At 31.5% G+C, this 14,404-nt stretch overlaps 2 protein-coding genes across 3 annotated transcripts; both read right to left on the bottom strand.

Annotated features, from left to right (window-relative positions):
• Positions 1-3,347: 3,347 nt before the first annotated feature.
• On the bottom strand, positions 3,348-8,236 carry LOC134244132 (uncharacterized). Its single transcript, XM_062726409.1, has 5 exons — positions 8,184-8,236; positions 5,044-5,282; positions 4,630-4,773; positions 3,827-3,980; positions 3,348-3,372 (listed from the first exon to the last, which is right to left on the bottom strand). The coding sequence occupies exons 1-5, from the start codon at positions 8,216-8,218 to the stop codon at positions 3,348-3,350; spliced, it is 597 nt and encodes a 198-aa protein (XP_062582393.1). The 5' UTR covers positions 8,219-8,236.
• Positions 8,237-11,083: 2,847 nt separating this feature from the next.
• Positions 11,084-14,141, bottom strand: LOC134244131 (uncharacterized). Of its 2 annotated transcripts, XM_062726407.1 has the most exons (4): positions 14,052-14,141; positions 12,637-12,860; positions 12,254-12,394; positions 11,084-11,633 (listed from the first exon to the last, which is right to left on the bottom strand). In XM_062726407.1, the coding sequence occupies exons 1-4, from the start codon at positions 14,063-14,065 to the stop codon at positions 11,452-11,454; spliced, it is 561 nt and encodes a 186-aa protein (XP_062582391.1). In that variant the 5' UTR covers positions 14,066-14,141; the 3' UTR covers positions 11,084-11,451. The 2 variants fall into 2 exon arrangements, with proteins under 2 accessions (XP_062582391.1, XP_062582392.1); XM_062726408.1 differs by lacking the exon at positions 12,254-12,394.
• Positions 14,142-14,404: the final 263 nt, after the last annotated feature.

Raw genomic sequence — 14,404 nt, 5'->3', positions numbered from 1 at the left:
AATTTGTCCGAACAAATAACTTATTTGTCCGAACAAATTTCTAATTCGTCCGAACGAATTTCTATTTTGTCCGAACGAATATCTAATTCGTCCGAACAAATAACGAATTCGTCCGAACAAATAACTAATTCGTCCGAACGAATTTCTAATTTGTACGAACGAATATCTAATTCGTCCGAACGAATTTCTAATTTGTCCGAACAAATAAAAATATTTTTTTTATCTGGCCCTCCAGCGGCGCCGTACCGTACAAATGAAATCATACAATAATAATTAAATTTTAGTTGTAACACGTCATTTGATTGGTTAAACGCTTTTATCCATTTTGTAGAACATAACTTGCCTACGGCACAATGAGTTAAGTCAAAAACGTATTACTCCGCTTGACGTTATAGGTAAGATTCTTCCCTGGTTTCTGACTAGATGGAAATTCAAAGTACATTAGTTGATATGTCTTATACTAGGGTTGTCCCAAAATTTCGTAGACTGAGCTCATATCTTTTAAAGAAATTAATGTATCTTAATAAAATTTTCAGGGTGGATAAAGCGTGTTCTTGGCAGATAAATTACGAAGTTTTATGATGTTTACTTGAAAACTTTTCGAGTAATAATATTTAAAGTGATATCGTTCTCTACCACCCGGAGCAATCTGCAACGTCAAAAAATACAAATGTCAACAGTTCAAATTTTTGGAGAGAATATTTCAATTACCAGAGTCTAATTCTTAAATTAAGCGAAACGGTTATACATGTAGTTATAAATGTGAAATAATTACTATGATATGATCAAACATTAAAATATGTAAACAAAGTATATGCATGAACAGGTATGAAATAATAATAATTTGAAAACGCTACATTTCTACGGGCTATTCGTCTGTTTTCTCTAAGGGAGTAGCTCAATGGAACTCTTGCCCATTTCTTAGCCCCTTCTTTTATTTTAGCCACTGTTATTTACATATACATTGAGAAACCGTTTCATCATTTTAAATACTCAGGATGAGAAAAAGTTTCCTAGTCTACCAAACCGTTATAACTGGTACGTTTTTGTAAGAGTGAATTCAGGATCAAAACACTTGATCATAGTCCAGTGCGTCGCCTGTGCCAACGCAGCCGCCATTTTTCAGAAAGTCGGATTTCAACCTCATGTATATAAAACGTTATACAAATCATATTTATCAAAGCATAAACAGCAAATTGGTGAAATGTAGTTAATAGAACAGTATTAAGAATTTTCATTTCCATTAAAAAAATACGGGGTAGTAATTACGTTTCCGTAGGATTTTAAATATAATATACCAAATTTTAATTGCAACTCTTGGGTATTGCGCCGCCTACCTAAACCAGACAATGTGATGTGTCTTTTAGATTTTAATAATTTGTGTAGTTACTCCATATTTGTCCATAAATTTATTACATAGTGTTGGTTTAATCTATTTACGAAGTTTCATTAATGTATGACATAGGGTTCCTACAAAACAACGCTTGTCTACGGAATTTTGGGACAACCCTCGTATATTTTGATGTAAGAGATTTAAAAGACCATATTTTTCTTTCCTCGTCACAATTATACAATTTTAAATAGAAATGGTAAACTGCGTTTAAAAACTAGCATGCAGGGACTATATTTTTGGCGGAATAGTGGCATATGAAAATATCTTATATCTTATATCTTATCTATATGAAAAAGACTAGACGAATTTTTCAAATGTAAGTTAAATTAATAATAAGGGTCATTAAGGGACTAAATTTCAAAATATATCTAATAAAAAAGATTTTTCACACATACTAGAACTATGTAGGCTTTTAAATGCTTCAAATCTAAGTACAGATTTGAGCCAAAAATCCGTAAAAAGTGTTATTTCTCTCTTAGTAAACGATCAAAACTTTTAGTTTTTGTATAATTTTGTACCTTTATGTGACAACTTTACTATATGTGAAAATTGGGAAAAGTTAAATATAGGAAGCATATAAAAATAACTAATAACTAATAAATCCTAAAAAAAAATTAAGAAAAGTGGAGGAAATTCGGATTAGCAAATATCCATTTTATTTATATTATCCATGTCAATTTGCTACTATCATCATATAGGCATTATATGGTAGTATCTTTTTATGCAAAAAGAAAAACAATAAATCTTTTGAATTACTAGTAGGGATCGTATGATTGGAAACAGGAATTTTTTATTCTTAATGTCCAGGAAAAAAGGTAATGACCTTTACCTGACCCTGCCTCTAATATCAAACGGTCAAATTTAATCTCACTTGATACCATCACTTAGTGATATTGTCCTCTTAATTCTGTGAAAATTTCATCAATTTTTGAATACAAGAAATGTGAGAAGAATCCTACCTTAAGTTTGAAAATATGCGATATTTGAAGCCATTTTCCGAAGGAAAAAAAGGAAAAATTGTCTCAATGTCTACATTTAAATTAAATTATAAGGAATGAAGCTTATTTCAACTTATGTTGTACGATATATCATAACTTGGGACAGTTTACGCTTTTTTATAATAAAGCGTAAACTGTCCCAAGTTATGTTATATCGTATAACAAATGTTGAAATAAGCTTCATTCCTTAAATAACTTCAGTATAATGGCATCTCAGGAGTAAACAAAGTCGGGACCAGAATAGCGGTTTGATGTTTAATGAATGAAGAGATATAGAAAAGAGTTTTTTAAATATATTTTTTTCAAGAACAGCATTGGAACATTTTTCTGATAAATGAATAAGAGATTAAAATCCTTTATTTTTTTATAACTGTTTTAAAATCTAGGTTCTCTGATTTTCAAACTGACTATTAAGTAACAAAAAGATTGTTATTTAAAATTCAACTCTACTCATGGCTATATAAGAAAGATGCGCTTATATATTTACTAGGGTGGGTGTTTGAAAAACTATAATTAAAATTAACATTCATTTGGTTTTTAATAATAAAATTAAATTTCCTTAATAAACAAGTGAATCCTTAACCTTTCTGTTCATAGATAAAAAAAAAAATCCCTCAATTATTATAGTATGTAGAAATTTTTATCTATGATAAGAATGGGTAAAAACGTCAATCGCCTGTAGTTCATGTGTCAAAATGTATAAAATACTTCAGGAAATATATTTAACAATATAGGGATTTTGCGGCAACTGTAGTATGTAGTTTTTATTCATTCGCACAATAATAATTATTGTGTACACAAGTTTTTGTAACGAAAAGGGATAAAATGTTGAATATTGCATTACCTAAAACATTGTTTCATATTTGCATATCTGTTATTATAACTGAATAACAATATAAGGAGTATGTACTCAATTATTTTATTTTATATATCATAATGAAGCAAAACTTAAGTTCTTATAAAAATCTGGCTTGATGAGTTCTATAACAGAAAGAAGAATACACATAGAATATAAAAAATGGAAAAACGAAATTGTTTGTTAGATGTACATAAAAACATACAAAAAAAAGACAAGAATAGAATTAAAGATTGTTTGCATTGCAGACATATGGTTAATGTATTGTTTTCATGTTGGCATATTGTGCTAGTCTGAGTCTTTGCACTTATACTAGTAGTACATCTCCCTCTTTTTTTTTAGCAATTTTTTTTCACGATTTAATACTTGTAAATACTTAAGTAGTGGTAGCATCTGTTTTCTTCTCTCCCTTTTTTTTAAATCGACATAAACTAATTTTAGAACAATTTTTTGCATTCCGTACATAGAAACAAGAATCAACAATATATTCATTTACAAGGCTTTGTTTTTTTTTTTCGTAAATGACTGATGAAATATCTTTTCAAATTTTATGAGTTAAATTGATTTCTAATTTTGTACCTTTCGATACAAATGAGCACTTCTCCAACGATACAAGTAATCATTGCAAGGACAGCAAAGGCAAAAGACACGTGTAAATGGCCGCCTGGTACAACTTCCCGGATCAGAGACAAAGCTCCGGCGACTCCAGCTATTATAACGAGGAGGAAAAAGACTGAAAAAAAGATCACTTTGAATACATTATTTTGCACAATTATTCCCTTTAAGTAAGTGCATATATAACACTGGCCAGGCTACATGTATCTCGAAATTAAAAAAAAAAATAAACACCATAAAAGTATCACAGAATTCATCCCAAATAAGAAATTTTGACAAGATTTTCCCATGACGCCAATTTTAACTTGTTTTTACATATTTCATTTTACTATCTCTAAATCACGAATACATCGCATTGAGGTGAAATAGGGAGGAGTGGGGGGGGGGGGGGGGGGGTAGAGGCCAACTTATTCCAATGCCAACTTCTTTCAGTACCAATGACATAAACGACACCAGAGGGCTAAATGTATAATTGGAATCAATCATCAAAATTAAAAGTAAATGCGTAGCTTTACTAATTTTCTTATTTTTGCTAACCATTTAAATCTTTTTACGCTGGGGATGGGCGGAGGGGTTCATCCATTAAGTCGGATGCTAATGGACGCTTACTCCTCCATGGCACTTAATCCCACCTCTGATGTTTTTGGAGGCCTGTGTTTGCTCTCCTTCTGGTCTGCATTGTTGCAAGTGTTCGTTATATCTCTATAACATTCATTGCGAGTTCCCTATAGGACTAAATTATTATAACACAGTGGTCTATAACATACCTGCAACAGCATTGGCAATCATGCTCACTACCAATAAGATGGATTTGTCTTTCAGTCGAAACATTTTTAGACCCAAGGCGAATGTTGTTGTTATTAATAAAAACAACACTATGACTGCCACTGCCTGTAGAGTCCGCAACAAACCTAACAGACAAATGAAATCCATGAAAATGTATGTTTCATGTATCAATATTTTTTTCAAGGTAAAAACTGCCTTCTAGAACTATTTGTTTCAGTTTAATCAAAAAATGAAAGTAAAATCTTATTTAAAGCATAAAACCTTTATGTTTTATGAGCGAAGAAGAGACTTTGTGAACTAAAGTAAGATATAGTGTGTTGCTATTTTTCTGATTATTTTATCTAAGCTCTAAAGACGTATGTTTTTTTTAAAGCATTCTATCTTTATTTCCTTACCAGAATTAAGCGCTGTCAGGTATGGGTAACTAAGGACGCTCGCACACCAGGTTTGATAATCAACGTCCCTGTACACATTTAGATTGTTATCACAATAATTCCAGATACCAAGGCTGGTAAATTGGTCCCCCTCAGATTTGTGTACCCAATAAGGGGATGCTAAAGCAATGAAGTAAAATGAAATGGCAGCCAACAGCAGCACAAATCCTCCCCGAAGAATCTTTGATGTACCCGAGGGCCTGCAAAGAAGAATGAATTCTAGCAAATTGATTTATGGTAAAGATAACGAAAAACGATCGATCTAAAAAAAAAAATCTATAACCAATAAAAATATGTGAAGAGGGTATAAACACGGACCCCCTGGAAATTTCAGAGGTGGATCAGGGTGTGTATGAGAAGTAAGTATCCCCTGTTGACCGGTAATACCCGCCGTGACTCCTATGTATTGATAAGAAAGACGGAACTTTCCGTAGTTAATTCAGTATATAAAAAAAACAAAGGACTAACAATTCTATGAAACATCAGCCAAAAATACGAACCAATGTTACGTTAAATTGCTCACTAGCTCATTATAACGACCATAAAATTTACTAAATGTCGACTTTAAACGTATATCATCAATTTATCAATGAGTAGCATGCGTCGTATCAAAAATTGAGTATACAAGGTTTGTTTAATAAATAATGTCGTCGATGCTCGGAGAGAAAAAAAAACGCTTTTGAATCATTTAGTCCTAATGATTTCATTTAAATATTTTCTTTTAAGTAAAACACATGTCCATAATATTTTTTATCCCATTTCTGATTGTTTTTATAACACATTTTTGACTATGCCACTTCGTATACTAAAATACGGCAAATCCTATGATTTCCTTGACTTGTCACTTCTTTCTGAAAGGTTTTTTTCTTTCAAGTTTGGAAAATGAAACAAGTCAAAGGGTGAAAGACCTGGCGAATATTGTTTGTGTGACAAAACATTACCTTTCTGCTTATCCCCAAACTCCTTTACTCTTTTAAAAAGGGCGTGTAGGTTTGGACGCTGTCATGAACAATTTAATGTAGTAGATTCCTGAATCTGGTTTCTTCCTCTCAAAAACTTTTGATTTTTTTGCAAAAATTTTGCTTTCTAGACTCCTCCAGAAATTGAACTGCTTCCCCGAATAAAAATTTGAACAACAATTTCAATAGCATTTAAGAAAATGGCATATAAAACTGGCTTTGTGCTCTTGCAGTTCTTTGCTCTTCTCAGATCTTTGCTGTTTTTGTCAAGTGCATCTTATCTTAAATTTGTTTTGAGGGTTTAAACTCTAAAGCAATGGATTCAAGTATCATTATTTGTTTGAATTTCAGACAAACGTGGAAAACTACAATTTCTGACTTTTTAAAATAATTGTATAGAATTTTTTATGCTGTCGTTTTCACTCATTTTTCAAAACATGGGGTGCGAATTGAGTACTAAGCTTTTTAACTGTCTAATATTTCGTAAAAACAGTGTGATCTACCCCAAAAATGATGCCTATTAAATTTGCTATGTGTTGGAAAGTCAATCAAACATCATCGGCGATAATTTTTCGAATTCTGGCAAACAGTACATTATTTGTTGTATTTCCTAGTTGCAAAGGACGGTACCCATTTTTGATGCCCATTATATATTTTCTGTTCATTGAAATCCACTTGCTCATGTGTCTATAAAACAGATATTGGTTGCTGTTAATTTCCTATATTTCAGTGTATATTTATATGACATTCTTAACAAGTTTTACAGCTGCTTTAATGAAGCTTATAATTTCACCCTAGTTTAATGATTCTTTATCATTCATTTTTAATGCAGTTTCTCGAATAGCCCTTGTTTTCCAGCTTGTCACAATGAAACTATATGATGAAAAGTGGTCACATTAACTGTCATCAATTCATCAGAGATTAAATCATAAGAGAAAGTCAAGCTTAATGACATATGATTTCTATATTGTATGTCATAGAGTTCAGGACATTATTTCTTTAACAGCACTCGTACTCTGAGTGAGAAGAAAGCATCATGATCAGTGAGTGAATGTTTTACAAAAAATCTGCAATGTTTATGTTATGTAATTATGTTCACTTATTTTGTTATCTCAATGTTGAAGTGCTAAAAATTAGGGAAAATAATAATATAATTGTCAGGTAAATTGAATAAAAAAAATAATGCAAGAATTTGTAAAATAATACAAAATTAAAGTAGTAAAATATAAGTAAAAGCAAAGCCCCACATTTTTAGATTAAAGAATAGCTTATATCGATTTATACATATACACGTAAGTAAACTGTAATTTTGATTTTAATTTCAGTTCTTTTAAAATTTCAGGGTTTTTTTAACTTGAAAGTGTTTTGCCTCCAAATTTATATGTGAAAATGTAATATACAGTGTTCGATTTGGTACTTTATTTCTATAAAATATTTTTTCATGATTGATTTGTACGTCAAATTTACATATGTTAAAAATTTGTTTATCTTAACAAGCTACATATATTGACAGTAAGTATTGGGCAGTTGTGCATAATGCCTTGTATATTGATTTAAAAAGCTCTTTTTCTTAATTCTTTTTGCTATTATTTTTAGAGAAACGAATTCCTTCAGAAAATAAAATTATGACATTTTGTATTATTCATTTTCCTTATCAAATCGAAAGCAATTTTGTTCTTTAATGAGGAATGGTTTTATAAAAGGTTGAAAAATCTTATATATACTATCGAGTTTTGAAAAGTTTTTGTGATTTTACAAATTCTTAAAAACTTTTGAAAACAAAAAAATTAGGAGACAAATGAAGGATATGGAGATAACGAACAGTATTCAATATCACAGTCCATAAAACAATACAAAACAGGAGCTGAGCAAACAAAGACCTTTTAAACATCAATGGTGGGATCAGGTGTCATGGAGGAGTGAACATCCCCTGCTGACGATCACACCCGCCGTGTGCTCCGTGTCATGAATAGGAAATAACGGAAAAAATCCGTCGTCAACTCAGTGTATAAATAATGGACTCATAATTTGTATGAAAAACATCCGTCAGCATTTGACTCAATGATAAATTGTATTAAAGTATTGCTTTTTATTTTAGAATTCCTTATCAAAAGGAAAGCGATTGTAAGTTTGCTACTTTACCTTTCTGAAACACTGCTCTGCATGACTGCCTCCATTATGAATACTACAGGATCTCTTGTAATTATACACACACCCTATGAATGTTTTGAGACACGTGATCTCTGTTGGCCTATTCAACGGTTGATGCCGAAAACAAGTTTTAGAAAGGAAATTCGACAGTAAACCTTATAAAAATGTTATCTACCCTTATCTCATCAAAGCTCTATCCTGTTATTAATTTATCATCAGTCACCTCTTCCAAATCCATGGATTGTCTGGATCCATGGATTGACCTGCTTTAGTCAGAGTTAATGAGAACTACCAATTAAGGTTTTATGCCTTGCTGAATAAAGAAAAAAGGTTCCAAACATATATGTGTGGAGAGATACATACTGAGTAGCTAGAGTAGATATTTTGTAGTGTGGATTTGCTCCTTTCCCATAAAAAGGTCGAATTGCTTCAAATTTATTTAAATCACAATAAAATGTTTAGATGCAAGATATACCGGAAGAAATGCATAGATCGTAAACATTTATTATGAACCTGCGTTATTTCAAAATAATAAGGGAAATGCCCCTGGATAAAGGAAAACCAAGATACCGTTACCATGCAGTGGCGTAGCCAGGCCACTAACGATGTGGACGCAAGAGTAGGCAGGGGATTTGGGGGTCTAATGTCCCCAATGGATCCGTGGTTAAGCCCTGGTGAGGATCCAGAGGGCGATCCCCCCGACAGCTATCGAATTTAGATGAGCATATTCGACTCTCCTGATCGCATTTTTCTTAAACTTTGAAGTTTGTTAACACGTTATGCACCCATGTTTTCGAGGACTGTTTTGTTTTTGTAGAAAATATGGACAAACACTCTAAAATGAGAAAGGATATGCCCAATACATTGTATCATTGTTTATGTAATATGAAGAGCCCACTTAAAACAATTTTAGAATTTTGAAGAGACAAAATACTTATGATAATTTAATCGGTTGGAGTGGTACATGCATATGAGAATGTAATGCACTTAGAAAAAAAAATCAGCAATACGTAAACCAGATTCAAGGAAAACCTAATGATTTCAAAAATAGAGATGTCTACTACATGTATCGTATTTTCCTCCAAAACTGATTCTGTTAATTTCAGTTATTATTTATCGTTTAAGCCCTAATATTAAGACTTTATATAATTCATGCAGTTTTCATTCAATAGAATAGTCCAGGAAAAGGGCGCAAAAACTCACACGTGACATCTTAACGCGAAATGATTGTGTCACCCCTTACCTAGAAGACAAATGGACTAAATAGTATAGAAACGCAGAAAAAAAGGTTAAACGGACATGTCTCTCTAAGAACTCGCATGAAATAAATACCTGCCACAAAAAGCTAAAGGAAAAAATACATCAATGTATTGTATCAGCAATATGGTTATTTTTCTGCTAACTGTTGTTGCTGAAACGCATGTTACAAAATCCGATGATAATCTGCATGCACAAAATTTTACTGGCTAACTGTGACCTCTTAGCTTCGCACCTAGGAAATATTGATCCTTAGTTAGTGCCTGACGCCGTGACGTCAGGCAATTATATCCCCAGTCCAGAGGTGAACAAAGATTGCTTAATATTGAAAAATTATCTAATGTACTTTTAAAAAATATTAGCATTAAACTGCAATAATTATATCAGATAATAAAAATACACTATTAAGCAGAGACCATATTACTTATTAATGTTTATAACACCACAATGTATTCCATTTTTTATTTATAAAATAATTTACTCCGAAGACTACATATATGGTGTCAATGAAAAACTCCAAAATCATTTGAATGAAAACTTAATTAGAGTATTCGTGTTTAAAATCGGAGTGATTTTTAAAGAAGTAATTTTGCCCATGACCAGTCACAAAATTGGAAAATTACCGAGTACCGATTTTATTAAAGAAGTAATTGTCTATGATATCAAAGAGCCTTGTTAAGAATCATAAGTTTACGAATATGATTAGCAAGTTTTCGAATCACAGACTGACGCACGCATCATGTGTCAAGGAGAATGTTAGATGATGGGATAAATATAAAGGAGAAGTCTTACGCATGTTGTAAGAATGGATAAAGATTTTTTTGATTTACTACAATGAATATACAATGAATGTCACGCAGGCTCCAGTAAATGTTCGACCATGTCGATCAAGATCCTTTTTGTTTACATATGTACTACTCACCAAAATATATCATGTAATTGGCTATGAAGACGAATTTTCAGATCTACGATCTCACAAAAATGTGGTATGTATGTCTTCTGGATGTCAACATAGTGAATCTGTGCTTTGATGTATTTTTCAACTTCCAAGGAAGGTACATGTATGTCAATTAAATAGCAAGATTTTTCAGAAAATTAAGCATGCAGATCATAATCGTAAAAAGTTGGTTTCAGTGCGTTACATATTACATTATTTATATGTACCGTACGTCACAGTACTTGATATGGGGGATTTATTCATCTCTAGAACAAGTCATAATTAATAAAAGCAAACATCATAATCAAAATATCTAAATAGAAACCAAATTAAATACAAAATTTTTAAAAAAACGTGGGTTAATTTTTACACTTTTTATTCGAAAATTTAAAATATTTTTAAAATTGAATCAATTCAAATATTTCTCTATGAAATACCGGTATCATTTTTACTAATAATTTCTTTTTTTTTTTCAAATAGTGCAAAGGAATAAGATATACCGGTATTCAAAAAAAAAGATAAGTTAGAAGAACAGTATAAGAGAAACCAGTATTATGTCATTGCTGGAAAATATTCCCAAATGCTAAGGAAATATTTTTACAGAAAAAATATAAATATGAATAATATTGGAAATTTGAATTCATTTTTACATGTACAATGAAAATGGTGAAGATAAAAATAACAGTGATCAATCTGAAAAAAATCTATCAGCTATACAAATCAGTGACGAGGGTCTCTGAAAATTCTAGAGTTGGGATCAGGAGCCTTAGAAGAAAAAAACTTCCCCTTTTGAACAAGAAAGTGTTCATTGAACAGAAAAAAAAAATCAAAAACGAAAATCTTTGAAGATAATGTCAGTACATTAAACATGGTAGAAAAGTGCTTTATTATTATAAGTCACTTTAAAAAAAATTTAGTAAATTACAATTGTCTTTGAATCACTTGATGCATTAGTAATAATTAAATTTATCCCATAACGCTCTTTTAAATATAGAGAGTTTAATTTCATCTGAAAAGTCAATCAGAGCACAATACATCAAAGTTTTATTGCCACAGAGAAATAAACTAAGTGGGAGTCACACGAACACTGACATGTTCTTTAATCATAAAAACTTCTGCAACAACACAAACAACCATCACACCGATACTTAATCCATAGGCAAAGTCCAGCTGGGCCCCGGGGACGAAGGACTGGACATGGTGGAAATTCCCGGCGTAAGCAGTGGTAGCAACGAGTAACAGAAGTACTAAAATAGAAAAGGAAATTAGAGATTTATAAGGTTTTTTTTAATATTAGTTGCATTTTGGACTCGTTCGAACATTGGTCTTACTTAATAGTATTTTCTCTCTTTGACACACAAGAAACCAGAATTTCATAAAACGTTCTCCCTTTCAGTGGTTAAGTTTTAAAGATTCGATTCCGCCATGTAAAAATAACTTCTTTACTCCTCAGCTCTGGAGGAAACCCTCTAACTACTGCACCAAGCAGACGACATCTGTTAGTTTAATTTTACAGTAATAAGGAATTACTATGACTGATTAATTCATTGAATGTTCTTAACGACCTGTTCGAGATTTTTGTCACTCGTAAAAAGACGTCGCCATATAGCTGCAAAAAGGTTTCTTATTTCGACCTTTACTTGGCACTCGGGGCCATTGAGCATTGAGGTTTCCTAACCGACCCATGAAATAGTAGGTCTCATCGGAAAGCTAAAGATTTTAACAATAGTGATCCATTCAAAATATTTTTCATAAATCTCTGATGTTTTATTTCAAGGTTTCTTTCTTAGTTTTGTTTTCTTGCTGTAGAAAGAAGTTTTATTTCAAATCCATTATATTAGTAGAAGAAAAAAAAATTGCAATATACCTGCAGTGCCGCTCAAGGTTATACTAGTTGTCAAAGAAATTCCTTGATAATTTTGAGTTATTTTACGGCCGAGCATGTGGGCTGCTCCCATCATTAAAACCAAAACGACAATAACCAGAACTTGAAGCCCCAGTAATAAACCTGAAAAAGGAACAGAGATCACCCCGTAAGTTGTTTGGCACGCTACATTTGGTTATTATTGATCCTAACTTGAATAATTGTTTCAAAAAGTGTAAATTAAAAGTTATCTCAATACATAAGAATTCTAAATAAGAAATTAACATGGCACTGTGTCACGATTTCATAGAATGTATATGATAAACTGCAGCATATTTTTGGAGATCTAACATTTTAATAAGCCTGAAGTCTCAATCAATACGTACCTTTCTGAACATCTGTCAGTAAATGGAACTGGCCAATATAATGGCACTCTATTTGAGTGATATTCGTCAGGCAGTACATCCAGACTCCAATGCTAACCTGTACGTTTTTGTCGGTAATTCCAAACGCCCAGTAGGGGGCTGCTAAACTAATAAGGTACAGAAAAAGAGCCAAAAACAACAACCCAAAACTTATCGGTGACAATTTTGGATGGCCAGCCAAGTTCCTGAAAGAAAAAAATACATCAAATTTAATTGAATTTGTGATTAACTTTCCTAATACAAAGGTTAAAGAAAATAGTAAGTTAAAAAATTAATCTGAAGATGTCAAACAGAAAACATTCTCAAAAGTATGTTTAAATGATATTTGTTTAGGGCATAGGCAACACTGTCCTCTGAAAATAGAGGTATACTTATTTCCCATGATGGAGTTAATATCATCCCAAAGTCGATTGGTCATAACCGCAGTATGCTCCTTTTCAAGTCTTGATAAACTAAGAAATCGAGGTACTATTAAGTGTGATGAAAACTACAATTTAATTGACAATATGTATAAAAGAATTAGTCAGTGTTGTACTTGTATTTGCAAACAGGTCATGGTATTGAAAATGAAAATAAACTGAAAAGACAAGTCATTTTTTTTTAATCTTGAGCTTAGGGATTTCTGGAAAGCCAAACGTGTTTTCAATATTCTCTCTCCAATTTTGTGAAACTTTGAATAAAAAAAATAATAAAATCTATGCGGTCAAACGTGTTCATTTTTACTCATTGAAACATGACTAAGGTTGTTATTTGCAATTTTTATGACAAAAGTTTGTTTGTATCATCTGTCCTTAAAATGAACCATTGAGTTAAACAAACACTGTTATTTATTAAATTTAAAGAAAAGTTGAGTAGTGTAAGTAAAAAAAAATATATTTCGTGGTGGACTTTAATTCGTGGGTCTCTTCATACTTGAAAACAACGAAAATTAACACCATGAAAATTAGTGATTTCACAATATACGAGATTAAATGTTTCTTGAATTCTAATTTATTCTGCTTTCATCATTTTTGTGATCTGATGTTTAATGGCTTTGACCGTATCTTACGTTTATGTAAATTTTGCACTGCTATGTTGCAGCGCCTGTCGTCTGTGTAACTGCCTTCGTATGAGTGAAAAATTATTGAAAGGGACGTTAAGTAATACACAATCAATCAATCAATCTTTGCTAGAGACACTAATTGCAATGATAATGATTCATCTTAATTATCTGTATCCCGGAGTCTACAGTCTTGCCATATTATGTAAAAACATATATGCTTGTTTTTATTAGATTTGTATTGATATGTAATAAAAATGTTTTCATTATTAATTCATATTTATCTAAACATAAAAAATTACTTGTAAAAAAGAAAACATGCAAAGATGGATACTACCTTTCAAATATCATCTTTTATTCCTTGACAAAATTGTCCAAATATTTTTCTGTGATGTGCTAAAGAGTAGCGCTTTAGTCTACATGTCAATTGAAATAATTTTCCATGCAAAAAAGAAGTCTTTAAAAACACCTCTCTTAAAAGACAATAGGGCTAGTTAAAAAGCATAACACTCTTTTTAATGTATTTACACCGCTGATCAAATTTCACAGAGTGCTCCTTCTAAAACACATACAAAATTCAGCTTTTAACTTTACCTCAAACATAATAAATAAAAAGATATTGAGAAAATATGGATTAAAGTTGAATGTTGGTTATCATTCAGTACTTACATACCCATATGTTAAGATATT

Source organism: Saccostrea cucullata, unplaced genomic scaffold (genome assembly GCF_032062105.1).
Source record: "Saccostrea cucullata isolate Sc308-1 unplaced genomic scaffold, CSIRO_AGI_Scuc_v1 ctg2432, whole genome shotgun sequence".
NCBI lineage: Eukaryota > Metazoa > Mollusca > Bivalvia > Ostreida > Ostreidae > Saccostrea > Saccostrea cuccullata.
The sequence above is the reverse complement of the archived record's forward strand: the minus strand, read 5'-3'. Positions and strand labels throughout refer to the sequence as shown.